The sequence below is a fragment of the Sebastes umbrosus genome, chromosome 12 (genome assembly GCF_015220745.1).
Source record: "Sebastes umbrosus isolate fSebUmb1 chromosome 12, fSebUmb1.pri, whole genome shotgun sequence".
Lineage (NCBI taxonomy): Eukaryota > Metazoa > Chordata > Actinopteri > Perciformes > Sebastidae > Sebastes > Sebastes umbrosus.
In genome coordinates this window covers 26,563,182-26,589,744 of record NC_051280.1, presented here as the reverse complement: position 1 = coordinate 26,589,744, position 26,563 = coordinate 26,563,182, and the positions used below count along the sequence as shown (strand labels likewise).

The 26,563-nt window shown below is 39.8% G+C and overlaps 2 protein-coding genes and 1 long non-coding RNA gene across 3 annotated transcripts in view; 1 reads left to right on the top strand and 2 right to left on the bottom strand.

Annotated features, from left to right (window-relative positions):
• Positions 1-7,621, top strand: part of si:ch73-71c20.5 (DUF4748 domain-containing protein) — an 8,906-nt gene extending 1,285 nt beyond the window's left edge. Inside the window, exons 2-3 of the mRNA XM_037786765.1 lie at positions 4,892-5,135; positions 6,957-7,621. Of these exons, the coding sequence (XP_037642693.1) occupies positions 4,892-5,135; positions 6,957-7,119 (407 nt within the window). The 3' untranslated portion in view covers positions 7,120-7,621. The remainder of the gene's footprint in view (positions 1-4,891; positions 5,136-6,956) is intronic.
• Positions 7,622-9,976: 2,355 nt separating this feature from the next.
• LOC119498186 lies at positions 9,977-25,347 on the bottom strand. The gene is made up of 3 exons (XR_005209073.1): positions 25,335-25,347; positions 18,576-18,578; positions 9,977-10,199 (listed from the first exon to the last, which is right to left on the bottom strand). It is a non-coding gene; the product is annotated as an uncharacterized LOC119498186 (long non-coding RNA).
• LOC119498174 (protein lifeguard 3-like) lies at positions 10,438-24,240 on the bottom strand. Its single transcript, XM_037786757.1, has 12 exons — positions 23,924-24,240; positions 17,781-18,113; positions 16,201-16,268; positions 16,003-16,067; positions 15,874-15,927; positions 14,953-15,003; positions 14,821-14,860; positions 13,648-13,685; positions 13,472-13,559; positions 13,248-13,343; positions 13,104-13,157; positions 10,438-11,520 (listed from the first exon to the last, which is right to left on the bottom strand). Exons 2-12 carry the CDS (start codon positions 18,106-18,108, stop codon positions 11,371-11,373), a joined length of 1,032 nt encoding a protein of 343 aa, XP_037642685.1. The 5' UTR covers positions 18,109-18,113; positions 23,924-24,240; the 3' UTR covers positions 10,438-11,370.
• Positions 25,348-26,563: the final 1,216 nt, after the last annotated feature.

The following is a 26,563-nucleotide window of genomic DNA, read 5'->3' as shown; positions in this document are numbered from 1 at the left end:
ACTGAACCTTCAGACAGGAGTCACATCATCAGACTGAACCTTCAGAGACTGAACCTTCAGACTGAACCTTCAGACTGAACCTTCAGAGACTGAACCTTCAGACTGAACCTTCAGAGACTGAACCTTCAGACTGAACCTTCAGACAGGAGTCACATCATCAGACTGAACCTTCAGAGACTGAACCTTCAGACTGAACCTTCAGAGACTGAACCTTCAGACTGAACCTTCAGAGACTGAACCTTCAGACTGAACCTTCAGACAGGAGTCACATCATCAGACTGAACCTTCAGAGACTGAACCTTCAGACTGAACCTTCAGACAGGAGTCACATCATCAGACTGAACCTTCAGAGACTGAACCTTCAGACTGAACCTTCAGACTGAACCTTCAGACTGAACCTTCAGACTGAACCTTCAGAGACTGAACCTTCAGACTGAACCTTCAGACTGAACCTTCAGAGACTGAACCTTCAGACTGAACCTTCAGACTGAACCTTCAGAGACTGAACCTTCAGACTGAACCTTCAGACTGAACCTTCAGACTGAACCTTCAGAGACTGAACCTTCAGACTGAACCTTCAGACTGAACCTTCAGACTGAACCTTCACAGACTGAACCTTCAGACTGAACCTTCAGACTGAACCTTCAGACTGAACCTTCACAGACTGAACCTTCAGACTGAACCTTCAGACTGAACCTTCAGAGACTGAACCTTCACAGACTGAACCTTCAGACTGAACCTTCAGAGACTGAACCTTCAGACTGAACCTTCAGACTGAACCTTCAGACTGAACCTTCAGAGACTGAACCTTCAGACTGAACCTTCAGACTGAACCTTCAGACTGAACCTTCAGAGACTGAACCTTCACAGACTGAACCTTCAGACTGAACCTTCACAGACTGAACCTTCAGACTGAACCTTCAGACTGAACCTTCAGAGACTGAACCTTCACAGACTGAACCTTCACAGACTGAACCTTCAGACTGAACCTTCACAGACTGAACCTTCAGACTGAACCTTCAGACTGAACCTTCAGACTGAACCTTCAGAGACTGAACCTTCAGACAGGAGTCACATCATCAGACTGAACCTTCAGAGACTGAACCTTCAGAGACTGAACCTTCAGACTGAACCTTCAGACAGGAGTCACATCATCAGACTGAACCTTCAGAGACTGAACCTTCAGACTGAACCTTCAGACAGGAGTCACATCATCAGACTGAACCTTCAGAGACTGAACCTTCAGACTGAACCTTCAGACTGAACCTTCAGAGACTGAACCTTCAGACTGAACCTTCAGAGACTGAACCTTCAGACTGAACCTTCAGACAGGAGTCACATCATCAGACTGAACCTTCAGAGACTGAACCTTCAGACTGAACCTTCAGAGACTGAACCTTCAGACTGAACCTTCAGAGACTGAACCTTCAGACTGAACCTTCAGACAGGAGTCACATCATCAGACTGAACCTTCAGAGACTGAACCTTCAGACTGAACCTTCAGACAGGAGTCACATCATCAGACTGAACCTTCAGAGACTGAACCTTCAGACTGAACCTTCAGACTGAACCTTCAGACTGAACCTTCAGACTGAACCTTCAGAGACTGAACCTTCAGACTGAACCTTCAGACTGAACCTTCAGAGACTGAACCTTCAGACTGAACCTTCAGACTGAACCTTCAGAGACTGAACCTTCAGACTGAACCTTCAGACTGAACCTTCAGACTGAACCTTCAGAGACTGAACCTTCAGACTGAACCTTCAGACTGAACCTTCAGACTGAACCTTCACAGACTGAACCTTCAGACTGAACCTTCAGACTGAACCTTCAGACTGAACCTTCACAGACTGAACCTTCAGACTGAACCTTCAGACTGAACCTTCAGAGACTGAACCTTCACAGACTGAACCTTCAGACTGAACCTTCAGAGACTGAACCTTCAGACTGAACCTTCAGACTGAACCTTCAGACTGAACCTTCAGAGACTGAACCTTCAGACTGAACCTTCAGACTGAACCTTCAGACTGAACCTTCAGAGACTGAACCTTCAGAGACTGAACCTTCAGACTGAACCTTCAGACTGAACCTTCACAGACTGAACCTTCACAGACTGAACCTTCACAGACTGAACCTTCAGACTGAACCTTCAGAGACTGAACCTTCACACTGGACCTTCAGACTGAACCTTCACAGACTGAACCTTCAGACTGAACCTTCAGAGACTGAACCTTCACACTGGACCTTCAGACTGAACCTTCAGAGACTGAACCTTCAGACTGAACCTTCACAGACTGAACCTTCACAGACTGAACCTTCACAGACTTGAACCTTCACAGACTGAACTTCAGACTGAACCTTCAGAGACTGAACTTCACACTGACCTTCAGACTGAACCTTCACAGACTGAACCTTCACACTGGACCTTGCAGACTGAACCTTCAGACTGAACCTTCAGACTGAACCTTCAGACTGAAACCTTCACAGACTGAACCTTCAGACTGAACCTTCACAGACTGAACCTTCACAGACTGAACCTTCACAGACTGAACCTTCAGGACTGAACCTTCAGAGACTGAACCTTCAGACTGAACCTTCACAGACTGAACCTTCACACTGGACCTTCAGACTGAACCTTCAGAGACTGAACCTTCAGACTGAACCTTCACAGACTGAACCTTCACACTGGACCTTCAGACTGAACCTTCAGACTGAACCTTCAGACTGAACCTTCAGACTGAACCTTCACAGACTGAACCTTCACAGACTGAACCTTCACACTGGACCTTCAGACTGAACCTTCAGACTGGACCTTCAGACTGAACCTTCAGACTGAACCTTCAGACTGAACCTTCACAGACTGAACCTTCACAGACTGAACCTTCAGACTGAACCTTCACAGACTGAACCTTCACAGACTGAACCTTCACACTGGACCTTCAGACTGAACCTTCAGACTGAACCTTCACAGACTGAACCTTCACACTGGACCTTCAGACTGAACCTTCAGACTAAACCTTCACAGACTGAACCTTCACAGACTGAACCTTCAGACTGAACCTTCAGACTGAACCTTCAGACTGAACCTTCACACTGGACCTTCAGACTGAACCTTCAGACTGAACCTTCACAGACTGAACCTTCACAGACTGAACCTTCAGACTGAACCTTCACAGACTGAACCTTCACAGACTGAACCTTCAGACTGAACCTTCAGACTGAACCTTCACAGACTGAACCTTCAGACTGAACCTTCAGACTGAACCTTCACAGACTGAACCTTCAGACTGAACCTTCAGACTGAACCTTCAGACTGAACCTTCACAGACTGAACCTTCAGACTGAACCTTCACAGACTGAACCTTCACAGACTGAACCTTCAGACTGAACCTTCAGAGACTGAACCTTCAGACTGAACCTTCACAGACTGAACCTTCAGACTGAACCTTCAGACTGAACCTTCAGAGACTGAACCTTCAGACTGAACCTTCACAGACTGAACCTTCAGACTGAACCTTCAGACTGAACCTTCAGACTGAACCTTCACAGACTGAACCTTCAGACTGAACCTTCAGACTGAACCTTCAGAGACTGAACCTTCAGACTGAACCTTCAGACTGAACCTTCACAGACTGAACCTTCACAGACTGAACCTTCACAGACTGAACCTTCAGACTGAACCTTCAGACTGAACCTTCACAGACTGAACCTTCAGACTGAACCTTCACAGACTGAACCTTCACAGACTGAACCTTCACAGACTGAACCTTCACAGACTGAACCTTCAGACTGAACCTTCAGACAGGAGTCACATCATCTCAGATTCTACCCAGTGAAACGTTTCTTACAGAAGATAAAGAGTGACATATAGATATAAACTATTCCTTCTGTGAATCACATCCTGAACTTGCTCTCATTTATTCTGATCCTGTAAATTTACATGTAAATTGTTGAAAGATGTCAATAATTTTACACTTGTTAACATTTTCTCAGATTTTGCACTGTTCTATAGAAATATTATATTTGGCTCCTACTAGATAATTGAAATTCAAGAAAAAGTAAAAAAAGAAAACATAAAAATTCACTAATGATTATTAACTAGTACAGTACATAATGTTGAGAATTTATTTTACACACATATATATATATATATATATATATATATATTTTTTTTTATTTCAAAATGACAGTATACATTATAACAGCAGAAAACATCAAAATAATTAACATACAGAAGAAGCATAGCAAAAACATAAACAAAGAGCTGTGCCAAACAAAAGAACAACAGAAATGAAACAAAACCAACATAAAATAAAAAAAAGACCACGCGAGAGTATGACAATAATTTCACTTAAAAACTTTAATAATGTTGAGAAACATGAACCTGTACTATAGAAATATTATATTTGGTTGCTATGATTACATTGACAAAGACAGTAATGCATTTTTTTCTTATTAATTTAATTTTAATTCTCGTGAAGTTCCACATTCACAAGAGTAAATTTACCAAAAAAAAGCCTAATTTCTTTGTATTTATGAAAGAAATGGAATTTATTTCTGTCAACACTTTCTTCCTCACATAACAAAAAAAAGCAATGAAAACAATGAATGTATGCAAAATCTTTAACGTTTTTAAGTGAAATTATTGTCATACTCTAGCGTGGTCTTTTTTATTATCTACTTATTTATTTATTTTTATTGTGTTTTTTTTTAATTATTTTATCTGTTGTCCTTTTATGTTTGTCACAGCTCTTTGTTTATGTTTTCGCTATGCTTCTTTCGTATGTAAATGTTTTTAATGTTTTCTGCTGTTACTTTGTATACTGTAATTTTGAAATTAAAAAAAAGTCATATAATTGAGGAATAAATGTCTGTCTTTATCCTCTGTTAGGTCTTCACCTTGTTCCCGGCCGGTGGCTCCTCACACAGAGGAGCAGAACCCCGGCAGTGTGTCGGTGTTTGCGGCTACATGTCTCCTCTGCTGCCTCCCTGAGCAGCTCCAGAACAGAACCACCGACACAGCAGATCAGCACAGACAAGAGGAAGGCTGAGGAGGAAGAGGAAGAGGAGGGTCCTGAATACATCCCCAAGAAGAAAAAGGCAAAGAACCCCATGATGGTGATCGGCTATGCCTGGTGAGTCTGTATACTCTATATTCACTCTATATACACCCGTCAGTGCAGGGGTCTGCAACCTGCAGCTCTTCAGCTCCTCTCCAGAGGCTCCCTGTGGATTTATAAACATGGAAATGAATAACTGTTTTTTGTTTACATTTTCATTTTTATTTATCATTGTTGTAGGTCTATGGTACGACGGAGTATTAGGGCCACATTGAGGGAAAAAAAATAAATGTGAGATTTCAAGAATAAAGTCATAATATTATGAGAATAATGTCAAAAGTTTTTACATGTTATTTTCTTTTTTCCCGTAAAGTTATGACTTTATCCTCGTAATGTTACGACTTTTTTCCCGTAAAGTTATGACTTTATTCTCGTAATATTATGACTTTTTTTCTCTTAAAGTTATGACTTTATTCTTGAAATCTCAGATTTTTTCCCTCAATGTGGCCCTAATACGATTGCGTTAATGAAATTAGTGGCATTAAAACAAATTTGCGTTAATGTGTTATCAGGTTAAGTTTGACAACCTACTTCTAAGACAAGTTGTAGTGATAAAACATAATTTCATACATATAACATTACAATGCAAACAAAGAACTTTGTCACCAGCTTTACATAAAATCCCTTAAAACACAACTCAAGTCATCAGAAATGATGGCCATTCTGCCAAATAATGTATCCCCTAAATCATCATATGACCAAATAAAATATGAAATGGACTTCATCGTCAGTCTCACCTAAATCTAAATGAACCTGAATGTATCTGTGCACATAGATACCTTTTTAGTTATATTTTGCTTCACTTAAACCTGCAGTAGGCAGAATATTTTTGGCATCATTGTAATTTAGGTTTGTACCAAACATCAACAGACCATTTCCCTTCTACACACGGAGTAATTTACCTTGAGAATCATCAATATTACCCTGCACTATGAGTACTGCTACTTGGGCAGCGTTACCGTATTTGGAGTAGTTGTACTGAAAGAGTTTATTTTTTTTAATAACATGTAAGTGTGATTGAGTGTTGATTATTTGGATCTTACGGTATCCCTTGGTCCTAAAGCACAGTGAGCTGCTGCTGGTTCATCTCATCAGTAACAACCTTGGCAGCCTGTGTGTCGGATCTACTAAATTATTCATGTTTTACCAGTCAGATTATTGACTGCTGTCGTCTACAGTGATCGCTGTTATGCAGAAACTGACAACACTGACTGTTCACATTCTTGTACCAGTAATCCTGTAGAAATACGGTTGTAGTTGAAAGGGATGCTGTAGCCAGATTATACACTCTATTGTGGATTTATTAGACTAAAACTCTTAGTAAAGCAGCCCTGCAAGAAAAGTCCTACCTGCTTGAAGATAATATAATCTACATTATAATCTCTACACTCACTCACACAAACAGGGTGGACACAATATTAGAATAACCTCTCAGTTTAACACAATACAATTCAACAACACCTCAGAAATGACCATAAAGTTGATTCAACTCCTCTCTGAAACGGCTTCAATGAGGGTAGGATTTATTGCAGGTCTGTTTTATTGGATTGCATACATTTTAGCTAGGTGTACCTAATAAACTGGCAACTGAGTTGTGTTCAAGTTTAAGGATAATAATTACTGGATGATTAAATTATAAAAGGGAATATGAAGACAGTACATTGAAAGCTGTTAGAATTAGCTTTCCACCAAACACGTTTTTGCATTCCCCCCAATTTACTCCCTCCGTACTGCAATATGTGGACAGTTTCTCTACACTCAGCATCAATAATGGACAGTTTGTATTGCCCACTGAGTAAAATAATCAATCTAATAATCAATATCCCCCCCCTGCAGGATGATAGGCCTCCCCACAGGTATCATCGGCTTCCTCTTGGCCAAGAGAGAAGTGGACAAGAACCGGCTGAAGCAGCTGAAGGTTCGACAGAGGATGAACCGGTCAAATGTCGGAGAATATGAAGGGAGTCGCTACAACCATCATGCAGAGGATGTCAAATAGGACCAATGATGTATGTACGGCTGCAATGATTTGCAGCCTGTCCTGAATGTCGCCACTGAGACTTTGACTCCACTGCACTACGGCCCAAAGACTGATTACAGAAGAGACATCAACTTTATGGGCTTGAGTTTAAAACATCCAAATCCTCTTTTGGACTATTTCTTCTCGAGGCAGATGCAGGAAATCTGGGAAAGACGGGACGTGCTTGTGAATGAGCTTTTAATCAACAACTGCTGTTTTTCTTTCTTGCTCATGAACAAAGATGTAATATTACTGTTATAGTTGACCACTTCATTGAATCTGAAGGATTATCACATATTTATTAGCCTTGACGCTGATGTTCTATAAATATGATAAAGGAAATAAATGTATATTTTTAAATTTGTGAATACATAAACAAGAATCATCACTGGTACAACTGCATATGAACCACATCAGAACTCATTAATACAATTGTTTATTTTATATGTAGTTGGTAAAAATGCCACATTAGCTGGAACTCACCCTTTAAAGTAAAAAAGATCTAATCTCAAAAACATCTTCATTGTGAAGGAACTGTGAATATGAAGCCATGACAGAAGATCAGAAGCTGTAATAAGGTGCACTGAGCTGTATTTCAGGGGTGGGCAGATCAATCACCAAAGTATCAATACTGCTGATTCCATGTCGAAAAAAGTCATGAAAATGTCAGTATAGTATGTCGAAAAAAACTAAAAAAGTCATAGTATAGTATGTCGAAGAAATAAAAGTCATAGTATATTATGTCGACAAAAGCATAATAGCATACTATGCCGAAAAATAATTTAAAAAAGTCATAGCATAGTATGGCGAAAAATGCAACGATAAAAAACTCAGTATAGCATGTTGAAAAATGTTATTAAAAAAAGTTATAGTATAGTTTGTTGAAAAAAGTAATGATAAAAGTCATTGTATAGTATGTCGGAAAATTAAAAGAAGTCAAAGTATAGTATGTCGAAAAAAAAGTCATAGTATAGTATGTCGAAAGATTTCGGACATACTATACAATGATATTTTTCCACATACTATACTTTGGCTTTTTTGCACTCGCTTTTTGACATGACATATTATGACTTGTGAAATAGCTCAGTTTGTTAGATATCTTGGTTTGAATACTGGAGGTTGTGGGTTCGACCTTACGTGACACAGTGAGTTTTGAGGGCTAACTTCAAATGAAGATGCCAAATGAATTTTTTCAATAAATTTTTTTGACATACTATACTATGACTTTTTTTCATGAAATATTTTAACATACTATATTATGACTTTTTTTCATGAAATATTTCGACATACTATATTATGACTTTTTTCCTAAAGTTTTTCAACAAACATATACTATGAATTTTTTCAATAAATTTTTCCGCCAACATACTATGACTTTTTTTCATAAGATATTTCGACATACTATATACTATGATTTTTTTTCATAAAATTTTGAACAGATAAAAAAAATGTGGATTATGTGTGGATGATTTATCACGATAAAATATTTGAATCGATTGTCAGCCCTATAAAACATTTTCATAAAAAAGTCATCGTATAGTATGGTGAAAAAAAAAGTCAGTTTAGTATGCTATAAAAAAAGTCTTTAAAAAGTATCAGTACAGACTAGTATCCTAGAAAAAAGTCCTGACTCATCTTGCGTTTTGTGTTACGACTTGTCAACAGTGCTGATAAACTATGCACCACAAACTGCTCATTCTATTTTAGTAGTGGGATAAAGGAAATAAATGTATATCTAAAAGTTTTTTAAACACATAAACAAGAACCATAACTGATACAACTGCATATGAACGACATCAAAACTCACAAATACAAATGTTTATTTGATATGAAAAGGCAAACAAATTTTTTTTTAAATGTATATTTACAAACCCATATACCCCACACTGACCATCTGTGCTGCACATTCAAAAAGTCTGCCTTAGTTGTTTTGACTCAAAGGCTGTATATGTAACTTGGGTCTATACTTGTGATGAATATGAACATGTGCAGAGGAGGGACCAGCTGGGTGGGGTCAATCATTTCGTTGAGCTTTTTAGCAATGCCACACTAGCTGGAACTCACTTTCAGTTCCAATAATTTAACTACATGGCTTTAACTGTGTTTTAACCTGCCTTGCTGCCACTCAGTATCCGACCCAGATCTGAATGTAACACGAGAATATATTAACTGACACAATATGTAACAATACTATAAAAGCCTGTGGAGTATAACCATGTACTTCTTAAAGTAAAAAAACAAAAACCTAATCTCATAAACATTGTCATTGTGAAGGCACTGTAGTGATGTAGAATGTATATAGTTACAATACAGCAACGTATGTATTAAACCTTCAGCAAAGGCTTGTGAATATGAAGCCATTATTAGGTGTACTGAGCTGTGTTTCAGGGATGGGCAGATCAATCACCAAAGTATCAATACTGCCAATACAAAGTGTAGTTTTGAATATCCATACTAGTGTAATAAGATGTAACGTCACCTTTTAAGCACATAAACACTTTTTTTTTTGCTTTTCAGCTGTTGTTGTGTGCATACCCACAGAGATCACTTCAATTAAAACCGGGTTTGCCTTCTAACATGCATAAACCTAAAGCAATAGTTGAGAAATATACTGATTCACTTTCTTGCTGAGAGTTAGATGAGGCGATCTATACCACCCTCATGTCTGTACGCTAAATATGAAACTACAGCGAGCTACCAAACTTTCTACCAGCACCGGTTAAATTCACTAATTAACACGTTATATACCATGTTTGTTTAATCTGTACAAAACCCGAATTATATATATTATAGGTCCAGTTACGTTCAGGAAGTTACTGCTAGAGGCCAAGAAAAAGAAATCCAGCATATGACACAACCATAAAACACAACCTGAAGTTTGTACACTTTGTTTCTCTATGGATTAAACAAACGAGATATAACAAGATAAGTAGTGAGCTTTAGAGGCGCTGGTAGGCAGATTTATACAGTATTTATTGGTGCCTTCTAATGGGGTGGTGTTTACCGCGTTCACGGGATGAATCCATATGAACGCCCCCCTCATGTCGTATTCACGAAAGCTCCAAGTTCACGAGTTGTGACGTGTTTGTTGACGTTTATGAGAAACGGCGGAGCCCATGGAAGTTCATTTTTCGGTGCATAATAAGTTAAAATATTGCGATTTTAGTTGTATATTGTTTTTCTTTGTAATTTTTATTCCCAACGACCTCATCTTTTTCCTCTGTCATTATGCCTTTGCATTTCCTGCATTATGTTACCCACCTGCTAAATCGTTAGCCTCTGTGACTTCTAGACGCCGATGGTAACGTTAATATTGCCGTTGCTTAGCAGCGGTGTTCTTCACGACTTAAACACCTGAACGCCACGCATATCGTGAACACGACTTCCAATGGTGTAAACCCGACTCCATTTGAAGGCACCATAATACAGTACAGACACGAGAGTGGTATCAATCCTTTTCATATGACTCTAAGCAAGACAGCAAATTATGCGCATTTCCCAAAATGTGGAACTATTCCTTTAAGTAATTAAGAAGCAAATATGAAAAATAAATGCCTAATGTTTGAAAACTATTCATTGGTAAATATTTAGAAATAGCCTATTGATGATTCATTCACTTCATAAATCATGATATTTCTTACATGAAAGAACATTAGCTGCTTTAAATAAATCAATATATCGGTATTGATATGATCCTGGTACTGGTATTATTATTTTGTGGTATTGCCCAACCCCTTTACTTGTACTTCAAAGCCAACCAGAGAAGTGGTTTGAACATTAGAATAAACATGTTTGCCCATTTATACATCTATACAGACGGGCCCCAGCTCTAAATGTATAACAGCACATCTACATGCAGAGGAAAATGTTGAGACACGGTCTGCCTTAACTTAAGTCCAGCAAGAGTGAATACATGTTGCAGCTGGCATTCCAGTGTCTATATAGATATTTATATTGTAGTATTAATATTCTTTTTGAACCACTGAAAAGTTGCTTAATTCAGATATACGGTAGTGAAATATTCATTTCAGAAAAAGTGCATTTTTCTTTTTGACAAAATCTCAAACTCAGCCCTTGAACATTTTCACCAGAGTGCTTCAGGATTTTATAAATGTTTTTATGATTCTGACTTGAAAACGAAGCAAGAGGTTTTTAAAAAGCACGGAATGGTTTTGCGGGCACTCGTCTGCACCGTGTTGACCCAAGCTGGTCGCGTACCCTCGGGTGCACTCATTTGGTCGTAGCACCGATAATTTGCAGCAGGAAAAGGAAGATCTGGACGATGTCGACGTAGATGGAGAGCGCGGCGAACACGTACTCCTCTGGACTGATGGAGTGCTTCCTGTTCCCTATCAGCAGCTGCGTGTGGTACGCTAGGAACTACGAGACAAACAAGAAACATTCAGAATAACACTGGAACAAATGTTCTGAAAGAGTAATACCCCAAAGAGCAACTATAAACAATAACAGTATAAAACCATCATCAAATGTAGGGATGGAAGGGTTCAAGTAAACAACCCGTTCGGTTCGCTAGTCACGGTTCGGGGCGTGTGTTGTGTTCGTTTCATTTGAAAAAGGTTATGAGGCCCATTGTGTGCTTTTTTTTTCATGTAGAGTTTGGCTCCCCTTTATTGTCACACTAGAAATGGGAAACAGCCTCACAGATTTCAGTCAAAAAGGCAGAAAAAAAACCCTTCAAATAAAGTTATCGGGGGGGAAAAACTTCTTAGTCGGCACGGATGAAGTGTCGAGTGCAGCTTTCAGTCAGTTTAAATGGCGAGTGGACACGATAAAGTAAAGTTAGAGGATCCGCCAGCATCGTTTCGTTCTGCTGTATGGGAGCATTACAGATTTAGTGTTGCCTTTGAAAATTACGGAAAAAAGTGGTGGATAAAACGTCGACTGTGTGTGAACACTGTGCAACACGTGTGGTTTATGCTAGCGGCAACACTTCCAACATGATGAACCATTAAAGAAGACATCACTCCGGTGTGTCTGTTGATAGCGCAAGGAGGAGAGAGTCGCTTGGGAAAGAGCAGCTCCTTCTGCCCACAGCAACAAAAAACAACAACTAAAGCATCGGGGAGGTTTATAGTGAAAGATATGCAGGCCTGCGCAGTCGTGGAGGACGCTGGAATTCAGCATATGATTAACGTTACTTGAGCCGCGCTATAATATCCCCTCTTGCCGACTCTTAAGCAACACAGTAATACAACACAGACACGACTAGGAATTGTCAAAGAATTGTCCGACACAGCCTACGTAGCTCTTACTACAGACGGATAGACAACCAGGGCTTATGAGAGTTAGTGACTGGCTGCACATCACATCTGCTCCCAGAGTGGGAGATAAAAAAGGTACGTTTTGCAGACACGCCGCCTTTTATGAGAGCAACACAAGAGAGCATCTCTCTGAAGCACTGACAGGAAACTTGAGAGGGGCAACAGCTGCACAGCTGCACAACCCCTGTAATGTATTCATTATTTTTAAGTAACAGCGGCACAGAAATCCAACTGTACTCCTTTCCAAATACTTCACTTTTTGAGTGGAAAAACTAATCTTTCAATTGATAATCAGGGAACTGAGACATATGTTATACTGTTTCTTTAAGTATAATTGATGGCCTTTGTCTATTTCATTATATTTATATGAAAATAACAAAGCTGCATTTTTTGTTTGCACTAATAACTGTAGAAGACCTATTCTTTCAATTTAGATTTGACAATGAAGACGTGTTTATGTTCTTTATGTAAGCCATACTTTTGTTAAGGCAAACATTTGTTAACTTGTTTTAGCCAAATAAATGAAAAGCATGTTGAAATCAGAAATTGCCCTCCTCGCTGGACCATAAATGTACCGAACCGAACACCGTGACCCCCTCAACACCGGGATATGAACCGAACCGTGAATTTTGTGAACCGTTCCACCCCTAATCAAAAGTGATATTATGTAATATTACTCACCAAAGTGAAAGCTATGGCTCCTATAGCTGCGTAGAGCATGTGAAGCCACAGCATCTGCAACAACAAACAGTCATTACAACGATGGAGACTTGAAAAGGTGTGTTGTCGGGGTTGTTTTGTTTGTTCACATCAGCCTTAACTCACATATTTGAATGACAGCACGATGGTCGAAATGATGCCGGTCACGAATACTACGATCCCAAGGACACAGAACAGGCCCTGGCACTTTGTGAAGTCCACCTAGAAAGAGAAACCACCGACAGACCACGTTAAGGCACGTGCGACCGCACAAATACACTGCAGACATTTGAAGCTGATAAGCACTCCGCACACACACACACACACACACACACACACACACACCCTACCTTTGTCTGGAAGCAGAAGACGGTGACGGCGATGCAGACGACAGCGGTGATCCCCAGAGCGAGAAACACCGCTTTTGTATCGTAGTAACTAAAACCGAAAAGCAACACAGTTAATTCTGAGGGAAATGTACTGGAAGTTTATAAACTACCATGTGGACTGTACAAGTTTGTCTTACCTGGAAATGGATCCAGTCATGTAGGACAACGCCAGGGTCTGTACAAAATAAAAAAAAAAGGTCTATTTGTCCATCGAAAAAAAATACAGTTACATCACAACTAGGGCTGTCAAATGAACACGATAACACACATTTTGTTTAAACGCCACTAATATCTTTAACGCATTCAGGCAACTTGTGATTTTTAGGTTGTGGCGGGCTCAGTTTTAAAGCTAGAGTGAAGACACTGGCATGATATGAAACTAGAAAAACCTAAGGAATCCATTGGTACCAACCATGTCACACTAGTACTATGGGTACCCACGGGTCTCCCCTTTATAGACATGCCCACTTTATGATAATCACATGCAGTTTGGGGCAAGTCATAGTCAAGTCAGCACACTGACACACTGACAGCTGTTGTTGTCTGTTGGGCTGCAGTTTGCCATGTTATGATTTGAGCATATTTTTTTATGCTAAATGCAGTACCTGTGAGGGTTTCTGGACAATATTTGTCATTGTTTTGTGTTGTTAATTGATTTCCAATAATAAATATATACATACATTTGCATATTTGTCCACTCCCACGTTGATAAGAGTATTAAATACTTGACAAATCTCCCTTTAAGGTACATTTTGAGCAGATAACAAAAATGTGCGATTAATTCACGATTAATTCGCGATTAAATATTTTAATCGATTGACAGCCCTAATCACAACATTTGATGAAAAACAAATCCTGACCTAAACATCTCTGAATAAAGTATAATATACAGAAAAAGTGATGGTCTCCTTAAATAAAAAATAATACATGATATATTACTTTAATATATTACCATATATTCTTGTGCTAAAGACTTAATTAATAATGTGTAAATCATCTAGAAATGACCACCACAAAGCTGAATAACAAATCCATGAAGTCATACATGGAGCCATTTTGTGCACAGAGCTGATAAAACACAGACACAGAAACGACATGTCAGAGGCATTATGCAAACGCAGCCCGAGTCCAGCTTGGTGACTCACTGTTTGGTTCCAGTACCAAAGTATTGAGATAATACCAGCATAAGCTGATGGAAATTTGCACTGAGAAAGCTTCAGTATTTGGTTCCAAGAATAGACTTGATCCAAGTCCAGGAAACCGACAGCAATTTCCTGATTCACAAGTCAACCACAAGTCATCTGACTTACAAAGATGGTGAGCAGAATGACGTTCCACGGGCACTTCCTCCTACAAAGAGAGAGCGATTAGAATTTTAAATGCAGTTTTATGGATATGCTTTGTGGAAATGTTTCTTTGTAAAACCGAGCAGCTGCACTCACCGGGGGCCCTTACAGCAGACCAGCACCATGTGGGTGATGAAATACACAGCACTAAAACAACAAAATGCAGAGATGAGTATATTCATAGTCACAAACTTTCATTTTGATTCCTATAAAGACATAACTTTAAAAAAAAGGCACTGATGTCACTAGGGCTGACCCGAATGCTTCGAAGCCTTCGACCGTTGCCATGGTAGTCGACCTCCAAATCACTATTCTAATGCTTTGTTTATATATATATATATATATATATACACACACACACACACACACACAAGTATGGAATAATAAAACACATAAACATAAATACCAAAATAGCCTATGAAATAAGGAATAACCCTACAACATTATTCATAAGCGGGATAATCTACAGCGAGTCGGTCATTGTAGTGAAAGAAACTCCGACAGGGCGATGATGAGGGCGTCTCTCATCGCCCTGAAGGCCGGCTTGCTGTGGATTATCCTGCTTATTACACGGCTACTTATTTAAGAAATCAATAATTTGACACAAAAACGGTCCGCCAGAGTCCGACTTCAGAACTGCATACATAGCAACGGTCTGCTATAAAGAAGTAACAGACCGTAGAACGCAGTGATTGACCAATCAGAATCGAGTATTCAACACAGCCGTGTAATAATATTAGTTATTCTCAGACTATATATCGCTGTTTGTTGGGTGTAGAGGTGTGTGTGTGTGTGTGTGTGTGTGTGTGTGTGTGTGTGTGTGTGTGTGCAGCAGTGCGGCAGCAGTGCGGCAGCAGTGCGGCAGCAGTGCGGCAGCGACGCTGAACCGGGTGAGACAGAAGAACTTCAACTTGCCGCGAAGCTTCAAATAGCTTCGAATATTTCTCACTGAAGCTTTAAAGCCCCAAAAAATGGTATTCGGGACAGCCCTAGATGTCACCGCAGAGCGAGACTTACTATGATGCCCAGTAGATAGCCTGGTTTCTCTGTACGAAAGTTCTGACAGGTTGGCTGTGGAGAAACAGAGACAGAGTTAGCAGCATGATACACACAGACAGACACACAAAACACACTCCGCATACTCACACAAACGTGAACACGGCCACGATGGCCGTGGTGACGAGGAGCTGAGACGCCAAAATCAAATACACCTGAAAAACACAAAAAAGGGATGTTACACCCGGTGGTTTCTCTCTTTGCTCTGTGACTCGTATGTAGTGGTAATACGTGACGGACTCAAGCTGGAGCTAATCCAGTATGGTTTGTGTGACAAGTGTGTTTTACCTTTCTGATGAAGGCATGCCGAATGCTCATACTGTCCCAACCGCTGCCGCTCGCTGCAAACTCATCACCTGTGTCATCGTGAGTAGAACAGAAATGTGACCACAAAGAGCTACAGGAAACCTGTCATGATGATTCCACATTTTTCACACTTCCACTCTCAGATGTGAGTGGCAACGATATTCTCATCTATCTCTGCACAAAAAAAAAGTGAATAAGCATATTTTTCCAAAATGTTTAACTCTTTCTTTGAACAAACTGAGCTTTAAAGCTGCAGTTGGTAACTTTGAGCAAATATGATAAAATGTTACTTTTATAAAACTGTCGCTAGATCCTGACGGTAGTGCATGAGACAGATAATCTGTGAAAAAAATAATGTTCCTCTGCCTCCTCTCGGTGCTCCTAATGGCGCCCGAACAGATACAACCAATCACAGCCGAGCTGCAGCTGAGGATTCTCCGAGCAGCTGTCAATCACTTACGGACTTCGATCAAACTGTCAAACTGGGCAGCGCTGATCAAATATTAATCAGTGTTGATTTCGTTGACGAAAACTATGACAGAATATGTTCGTCAATGACTTTTTTTTCCATGATTAAGACGAGACGATGACGAGACGGCACTGACGTCTTTAATCACTAACGGTGACGATATAAAACATGCACGAAAAAAAGACGAGACTAAAATGTAGTTTAAAAACATAAAAACTCTGTCTTTGTCTCAAACACACAACGCTCGGTGGCGGCGGTGTTCAGTCCGTCTCTCACCTCAATCCTGACAATTGTGCCACTATAATGCATAAAGTTGATGGTTGGTTTGCGGGTCGGGTTCAGGTGGTTGAGTAATGCATATTTTTACATGTTGGGTGGGCGGATTGGCTCTCATAACGGACCGGTGGGTGCGATTGTACCACGCGTCATTAATGAGCGCCGTCAGGAGGACTCGAACTTACTGCAAAGCTGCATTCTTAATCATTCAACCTGTGTTTTTCATCAGATAATGATAACATCAAATGTGAAATAAGTTTGACTAAAATGACAGAAATGTTTGATATAATCTGACGACTAAACAGGACTAAGATTAAAGTAAAAAAAAATAGCTGATTACGAGAGAGAAAACATTTTGACTAAAATAAGATGACTTTTCAGTGATTAAAACCTTTGAGTTGTCGATTAAAACTATGAAGGATAAAAATGACTAAAATGAGACTAAAACTAATAAGCATTTTTTTTTTAAGACTAAGACTTAATCTAAAATAGCTGCCAAAATGAACACTGATATGAATCAAGATTCTGTTGCTGTAATGCCGACGTCTCGCCTCAAACGTTTTCATAAACATCTTGTAGTGTACTGTTTAGCTGTAAAATGAGAAAGTGGCCCACCGGCCGGAGCAAACTTTCTCATCTTACAGCTAAGCAGTGCACTACAAGATGTTTATGAAAACAACTTTTTCTTTTAAATAATATTTACTCAAAGTTACCAACTTCAACTTAAATAGCATGTGTAATTGTTTGAGTGCTATGATGCAATCTTGTTAAATGTTTTTTAGACCCACACGGATACGCTCAGCAGTCCCCGTCTTACCAGAGCTCATGATATCGGATGGCATGGTAGGTGGCATGATAGGAGGCATGGGAGGGGGATTGGGGTAGCCATGTCCTGGAGGCCCACCACCATGAGGCTGTCCTGGGTACGGGCCGGGAGGATAGCCACCTGACTGGCCCGGGTACAGAGGGGCGTTTGGACCACTCGGGTAGGGAGCAGAGGGCTGGGGACCGCCAAAGCCAGGGAAGCCGTACGCAGGGGGTGGTGGGTAATTCCCACCACCCCCTGGGTAATTCCCACCACCCTGAGGTGCATACAGCGGGCCATAGTTGTCGTCGTACCCTGGAGGGTAGTCTGACCTGGACATTTTGCCTGTGAGGACGGAAGTTGGAGAAAATACAGGTCACGTCTGTTTCACATTTCTATGTACAGAAGCTGATAAGAGAGTGAAAAGTAATGAGCAAACACCAAGGACAAACACATGGCCATGCCCAATATTATCCGCCAATTTCAGCTTATCACAGTTACTGCATATCAGTATCACCGTAAACATGGGCCTTAAATGTTGCTCTTATTTTCATATTAACAACTGATAAAATGACGTGATGATGTGAAAGGGGTTCTAGTGATGAACCCACACAACCTACAGTTCCCCTCAGCTCTACGGAGCATTTTACCATCTTTCAGCTCGTTGTTTTGGTTTCATGGCTGCAACTTTAAAGCTAGGGTTGGTAATGTTGAGAAACTAGTAAGAGCACACTAGATTTTAAAAATGATCCAACCAAATTATCCCAGCGATGCCAACTCTTTTCCAATGAAAGTAGATAGCAGCACTGGCTCCAAAAGTTACTAAATGTAGAGAGAACGTCGCATATTCGACAACCCTGACAGTCGCTTTAGGCCTCCCTCCAAAGCCACTCCCACAAATGTGCATGGGCAGAGTAGGTAGGTAGGTAGGTAGGTAGGTAGGTAGTCAATCATCTACAATCATCTACAGTTTATTTCCGTTCTGCGACAGCCACAAGTTAGTTTTTTTTTTTTGTCAAAACATTTAATTTATTGATTGTTGTCGGGATGAACTGGGAATTTCAACAAATTTAACAAAAACTGTATTAAAACAACTGCTAACCAAACCTTTAAGGTTTTGATACTCTCACCGTGTCAATAAGCAACTGTTTGCTAACACGTTAGCCATATGAACTTGTGATAATATATCAATGTTGTGTTTACAGTTTGTTGCGTTGCCCCCAAAATGACCAAAAGATAAAATGATAGAGGTTTAAGTAATAATACATTGCAGTTCAGAAATACCAAAGATATGCATTACAGAGAGCACTGACCGGTTTGTTTTACAAAATTTAAGGGATCCTTATCCAACTGCTTCGTTTATGTTATGCAGTTATGTGAAAATATATATCATCTGACATATCTTTATCAGACTTTTTAAACTCTCACATATTGGTATCGGACTCAAAAATCCAGTATCGGATGGCTTTGGTCTAATCACAACTCGTACACGTAGTAGGGATGGGAGATACAAATAAAATTATCGTAATTTTCTTTTATTGCGTAATTGTTGTAATAATTATCTTATCGTGTTATAGGTAATTTTATTCTGCGATATCTATACATATTGTGATATAGGGTAGTGTGAAGTGAAATAAATACATGAAAAATCAAGGCTCTACAAAACATATGCCAAATTACTGCCATAAAGCAGTTCTGTTGATTGATTTTCAACATCGCAATGACAGAGAGTAACAGACCCAAAGATATCAAAAGGATAGAGTGGCTGCTTCTTTATATTATAGTAGTATAGAAAAATCGCTGCCGATATATATATAGTTATTTCAACCAAACCTACCACATATACAGATACGTAAACGCACAATCTTGGCTTCAGTAATTAAGAAAAAGCACAGCTTTAGGCCTGCGTACCGAGCAGCTGTTGGTGTGTGTGAATTTGGGTGCGAAGTGCAAATATATATATCCAAAACTCAAGATTTGGCGGGGTAATAATAATCATACTTGAGTTTGTCTTAAAGGATACATTTGGGGTTGTATCAGGTTAAAGTGAACATATGGTTCTGCTCAGCAGTGGTGGTTCCCAAAAACCACCACAGGCTCAGGAACCACCACATGTCTCTGAGGGGAATTTCTAATAATAAACCGCACACCCACTCACACACACAATGTTTTCACATATGGCCAAATGTTCCTACAGTGAGTATCAAAAAAAGGTTTTGGTACTTTTACAGGATATTTCAAAGTGCTTTAGATACAAAATTAACTCAACAAGGTGAATAATTTAGATTTTAAACACATTGTTCCCCAAATAGATTTAAACAGATGATCTCTGACTCCAATATTACAATAGAAACTAAGCCACCGTATTAAAAGAATCCCTGGAATCCCCTTGAATCCCTGGATATTAAATGTTCATCTGCTGTTTTCTGTAGTGATCCCAATAATATTTGTTCCTATAGTGTACTGAAGCAACATATCACATGCCTTGGTTAAGCTGTTTGAGAATATCCCCACAAAAACTGATAATATCTTGTAAAACAATTTGATAAAAGTAGATCTCCTGTTTTTGAAGCATTTAACATGTATTTAAAAAATAATTGTATTTTAAGTAATCTCCTCTCAAACACTTTTACAAGACTCTTTTATAAGACAGCCTTTTTTATATAACTTATTCTGATTATTTTACTTCCTAATTTGCTTTTATCAGTAGCCTATTTGTGGCAGTCTTGTTCTCAGATATATTGTAAAGGTCTGATATTGTGTTTTACAGATGTCTGTTTGAACTTCTGCATTTGATAATGTGGGAAAAGGTCCTTCTATGAAGACACACGTCTTCATAGAGTTCTGTCGAGAGCAGGAGGCGGGAGGAAATTTGAAGGAGGTGGCCGCCTTGTAATTCTCTTAAGCAGGAAAAACCCTGTTCACTGGAGCTTTTTAGGGGAATACGCACAGTGAAGGAATTCACAAGCTGGCTCCACCTCGTGCTGCCATTACATCACATCCAGAGCACCAAGCAACGGGTCAGAAAACACTGAATGGAAAAAGTGCTTCAGAGTATTTGCAGTCAAACTGCCACAGAGCCGATCACTTCTCTGGTCAATGAGACACAGTTAGCACACGGGAGGCCTGAAGGTGTTTGTTTGACTAGGAGGGTGTAACTCTTGTGTAGGAAAGTGCACATTTAGAAACTGGTTGACCGACCAGTTCAAGTCCAAGCTGGTGGCTGATGTTGATTTGCCACATTTGATTATTACACGTCATCACCGACACCGAGTCACCGTCGTGGTTCTGAGTCATTGTTATAAAGTATGCGCCCTTTGGCAACACTTCAAGTGCGTTTACGTCCATGTAGCCCGACACAAACTATTCCTCAATTATCTCTTGACACATCAGTGACATCACTGGCAACTGATGTCATGTGAAGTCATTTGGGTGGACAACATTACAATCTTGTAATACCTTACAAGCGGATAACAGTAGGAACCGGTTTGACAAAGCTTTTTGTTGAGACGGTTGAGAAGGTTTTGATTTAACCGAGGCTGTTGTTGAGTAAATAACCCATAAAGTGTCCTTATATTTAATATTAGTGAGAATATTATATGCCCACTTTATGATAATCACATGCAGTTTGGGGCAAGTCATAGTCAAGTCAGCACACTGACACACTGACAGCTGTTGTTGTCTGTTGGGCTGCAGTTTGCCATGTTATGATTTGAGCATATTTTTTTATGCTAAATGCAGTACCTGTGAGGGTTTCTGGACAATATTTGTCATTGTTTTGTGTTGTTAATTGATTTCCAATAATAAATATATACATACATTTGCATAAAACAAGCATATTTGCCCGCTCCCATGTTGATAAGAGTATTAAATACTTGACAAATCTCCCTTTAAGGTACATTTTGAATAAATAAAAAAATGTGTGAGTAATCACAATTAACTATGGATGATCATGCGATTAATCCCGATTAAATATTTTAATCGATGGGCAGCTCTAGTATATTTAAATACAACAACATCATTCCCCCTGACACGTCACATCAACAGTTGTTGAGTTTTCGCTCTCATAAAGTGCATTCAGTACATACATTTGAATAAAGCAGCATATTTGTCCACTCCCATGTTGATAATAAGAGTGTTAAATACTTGACAAATCTCCCTTTAAGAAGGTACATTTTGAACAGATAAAAAATGTGCGATTAATCCCAACTAATCACGGACAATCATGCGATTAAATTTCTTTTTTAATCGATTGACAGCCCTAATTATAGACCAAACGATAAATCAATTGGTCAAGAAAATAACTGGCAGCTTAATCAATAATGGAAATAATTGTTAGTTTTCCAGACTTCTATTATTTACATAACTTGTTACATCACAAAGACAACTTTGGCAACAGTTCTGCCTCTGAATCACGGTGAACTAGTGGCACACCCAAGTTCCATTATTAAGTTATAAATGGAGGTACACGATTAAACAAGTTTAACTCTGTTATATAATTTTGACATGTTGTGGGGAGTGTTTTGCAATTTTGTTTTAATAAGGTTCACTTTAATCATTTTAAAGTGAAAAATAAGGTTTAACCCCCATCACCACCCAAATCCCAGTCTCTTACTTGAGATCAGCTATTTCAGCAGTGTGTGTGTCTATGTTTGGACTGACAACTGAATGAATTAACCAAGAGGAATATGCACATCAAGTCATTACACCTGAGGGAAGCAGGTGGAATTGATTCGTTTACAGAAATCAGTATAAATGGATTCAGGCCTGGGGCCCTGTTACTCTGCATGCTGGCTCACTGGGACATCAGCTGGTTTGAATGAAGCCATCTTCAATGTTAAAGGTCCCATATCGTGCTTATTTTGAAGTTCATACTTATATTTTGTGTTTCTAATAGAACATGTGTACATGCTTTAATGTTCAAACAGCACATTATTTTTCCCATACTGTCTGTCTGAATATACCTGTATTCACCCTCTGTCAGAAACGCTCCGTTTTAGCGCATTTCGACGGAATGGCAACGGAATTGCGTTGCTAGGAAACAGCTTGGGTCCATTTTTACTTCCTGTCAGCTGATGTCATTCACATACACTGCAACAGGAAATAAACTGGGACAAATTTAGAATGTTTACGTTTAAATCTGTGTAAAGGGTCTAAATATTGTATATATGTGACATCACAAATGGACAGAAATCCTAACGGCTTGTTTCAAACACACAATTTCTGAATACGGGCTGTGTGTATTTCTCCGTATATTGAGCGTTTTGATAGTTTAACAAGCTTTATATAGTAGTTTAACAGGATTTATAAAGTACTTAAACCTGCTTTATAATATAAAAGACATGAAAATCTCGCTTTTTACAATATGGGACCTTTTAAAATCAAGAACAAAATAAAGAAAAGGTTTACGTTTAAATCTGTGTAAAGGGTCTAAATATTGTATATTTGTGACATCACAAATGGACAGCTTGACAGCTTGTTTTAAATGCAGAGTTTCTGAATACAGGCTGTGTGTATTTCCCTGTGGATTGAGCGTTTTGATACTTTCACAGTATTTATATATATCACTTAAACCTGCTTTATAATATAAAACGACATGGAAAATCTCACTTTTTACAATATGGGACCTTTAAAAGGTTACACCTATGATTTTCCTGGTATGACGAGTCAATGTCTGCCCCAAAGAAAAGGCTATTCCTGGGTTTGAAATGCACTGTAACTTTATCTGGTGCTGCCAGCTTGAGAGCAATGTAGCAAACAAACAACCCAGTGTGTGTGTGTGTGTGTCTGTGTGTGTGTGTGGAAGTAAGCTACATGTTTGCAGTTTCCACATGCATACATTCAGACAGACAGGAAGGCAGATAACAAATGTGTTCCCCATTTCAGATTCTCACCAAAGTTTAAAGACATCAGTTATGTGGCATTAAGCATTCATCAGTTTAGCTCAATTAAAACTTTAACATTGTGAAGTTTGCTTGGCTGAGAACACTGAGATGACTGAAGCACCCAGAGGACCAAACCTGAGCTCACACAAAGGTTAGCCTGTATAGCTATGAGTCAGCCATCACAAAATACAAGGTACTAGAAACAGGTTAGAAATGCCTTTTGGAGTACCTTTAATCCACTGAAACATGTAAAAAGTGAGCTCCACTTACCAAATAAGAAGATGTCAACCAGAGAGAGACAGATAAATGATTCCCAGCGGTGAAACAGGCTTTCCTCTGTCGGCCACGCCCTCCCTGTTTACAACAAAACCCTCCAAAGTACAGATGAGCTCCTGCAGCTGGGTTAATGTGGAGTTCAGTCTGTGTGTCCTCAGGTCTGTTCTGCTGTGTGTTGAGCAGCAGCTAACAGATGTAAAGCAGCACTGAAGAACATTTCCTGGAAACAGTGAAGAGCAGAGCAGGGTGGAGTCCACAGGAATCTCTCTCTCACACAGAGAGAGAGAGAGAGGAGGGTGTGTTTGTGTGCAACAAGGCCTGAGGGGTTTAGCTCATTCTCAACAGGCACTTCTCATGTTACGCTTGGTGCCTGCCAGGGGCGGGACCAAAGGGGGGCCGGGGCTGTCACTGGCCCCCCCATCAGAGTCTGAATGTGATAGGTTCCGATAAGACTATCAAATTTACTTTGGCACTGCACAGTATGTATAATTAAAAAAAAAGGACAGAAGGGGCAAAAAAATTAATTATAACTGATGAATATATAATAATATAATAAATATAATATGATGATGCTAGATATTCACATGCAAAGTTTATGCCACAGGGCGAATTATTCAGTCTTCTTTCCTGAGATTTAAAGGTAAAATTAGAAGTTTAAAGGGACCGTTTGTAACTTTTTACAGGTATAAATCTACCGGGTCGGGATCCCATGCGCATTCGCATATACACGTTCGCATATGTGCATGTGGCTACCGTTCCTCTGCCTGCCTGCACTAACACAACGCGCGCGTTCTCGCTGCACCTCACGTTCACGCGCGCGCACTACACACTGCAGAAGAGTTAGTTTAGCTCTGAGAATATCTAGTAAATGTACAGTGGACGTTTGTGCAGAACTAAATGCTGCTGCTCCTCCAGACCAACAGAGGTTTCCCGTGTCTTGTGAAGTGACGGGGCTCCGCAGCGAGAAATGTTATCGTTTCCGACCGGGTGCCGGTGCCTCCCCTGTTCCCTCCGGCTGCGGCCGGAGGCGAAAACGTTTCTTTTCCTGCTTCAGCCCCGGAGGCTGAAGCAGGAAAAGCCAACACTAGGATCAGCATTGATTCATGGAGAGACCTTCGTCTGGTCAGCTAACATTACTGCCAAGCAGGTGAAATATAGAGTGATATTGTGGTTTTAGCTGACGTGTGTCGCCTCACTGTTTTGAGCGATGCTCGTTCATGTCTATGTAGAGCGAGCACAAGCACGAGCCCGACGTCGACTTTCGTTGACTTAACGGCCACAGGTGTCGCTGTTAACAAGTATTTCTGAAAGTTACAAATAGTCCCTTTAACATAGAAAATGCTGTTGCAGTGTACTTATTATTTTGTTATTTTCATTGTTTTAAAGTCACCAGAATTCAGGAAACAAAGTCTCTGAAACTCAAATTGTTCTGGGGGAGGACCCCCAGGGCCCCCCCCCCCCCCCCCCCCCTTAGGTTTAGAAATCCTCCCTATTTTTGAGGTCTCAAGATTGGCAAGTATGCAAAACAACCACATTTGAAGGGATTTCCTCGAACAGAGCCTTCAACAAAGCGTGGTACACACAGCACACGTGGCCAGTGATGGGGCCGGTCTGGGCCAAAATGCCAGGGCTGATTTTTTGTCCCAGTCCAGCCCTGTTACTGAATAAAGGTGCATTACAACTACATATTATAAGTACAGGAACAAAAATACTTAAAGCGGAAGTAGGCGAGATTGGAGCAAATATGATTTAAAAAAAATATTTTTTTATAAAACGGTCGCTATATCCTGACAGTAGTACATGAAACAGGTAGCCTGAAAAGATTTCCCAGACCGGAGGAAAACAAGCAGTAAGAGCTGATCTGAGGTCCGCTGTCCATCTGCCGTCTATGAGAGCCGGCTGTCAATCACTCGCGAACTCTGACCAAACGGTCAAACTAGGCAGCGCTGATCAAATATGAATCAATATTATGTTACTGTAATGCCTATTTCTTCCTTAAATGTTTTCAGAATCCTCTCGTAGTGTACGGTTTAGCTGTAAAATCACATGACCGGAGCACATCCAATAGAAATGCTCTCTCTCAATGAAATGACCTGTGATTGGTCAAAGTCTCCCGTCACGGGCTAGATTTTTTAAATGCCTGAAAACATGATGCCAAAACTATACTCCCTACTGCCACTCTGAACGTACACTAGGCAGAATGTTTTTGGCATCATTGGGCAAAAATTCTATAATAACCTTTCAGCATATTGTAATTCAAGTGTTCTGAGAGAAAACTAGACTTCTGCTCCTCCTCATGGCTCTGTTTTCAGGCTTTAGAAAATCTAGGCATTGACGGGAGACTTTGACCAATCACAGGTCATTTCAGAGAGAGAGCGAGCGTTCCTATTGGCTGTGCTCCGGCTGGTGGGCGGTGCTTGGTATTTCTTGAAACTGATCTCAACATGGTTGCCGGGTCACAAACTTTCTCATTTTAATTTAATTCAAACTAGGCAGTGCTGATCAAATATGAATCAAAATGCTCTTACTTTAATGTGTAACTGTAATTGTGTAGAATTTCCATTCAGTGTAATCATGTATTTTTTCTTAATTTTAGAGTGCAAAATGTAGTTTTTAATTCTCCGGCATTCGTCT

Coding starts and splice junctions, on each gene's coding strand:
- LOC119498174 (XM_037786757.1), bottom strand. CDS start 18,108: ATGTCCAGGTCAGACTACCCTCCAGGGTACGACGACAACTATGGCCCG. Junction 14,861..14,952: donor GTCTGCTGTAAGGGCCCCCG/GTGAGTGCAGCT, acceptor CTCTCTTTGTAG/GAGGAAGTGCCCGTGGAACG. Junction 13,158..13,247: donor TCGTGCTGTCATTCAAATAT/GTGAGTTAAGGC, acceptor TTGTTGTTGCAG/ATGCTGTGGCTTCACATGCT.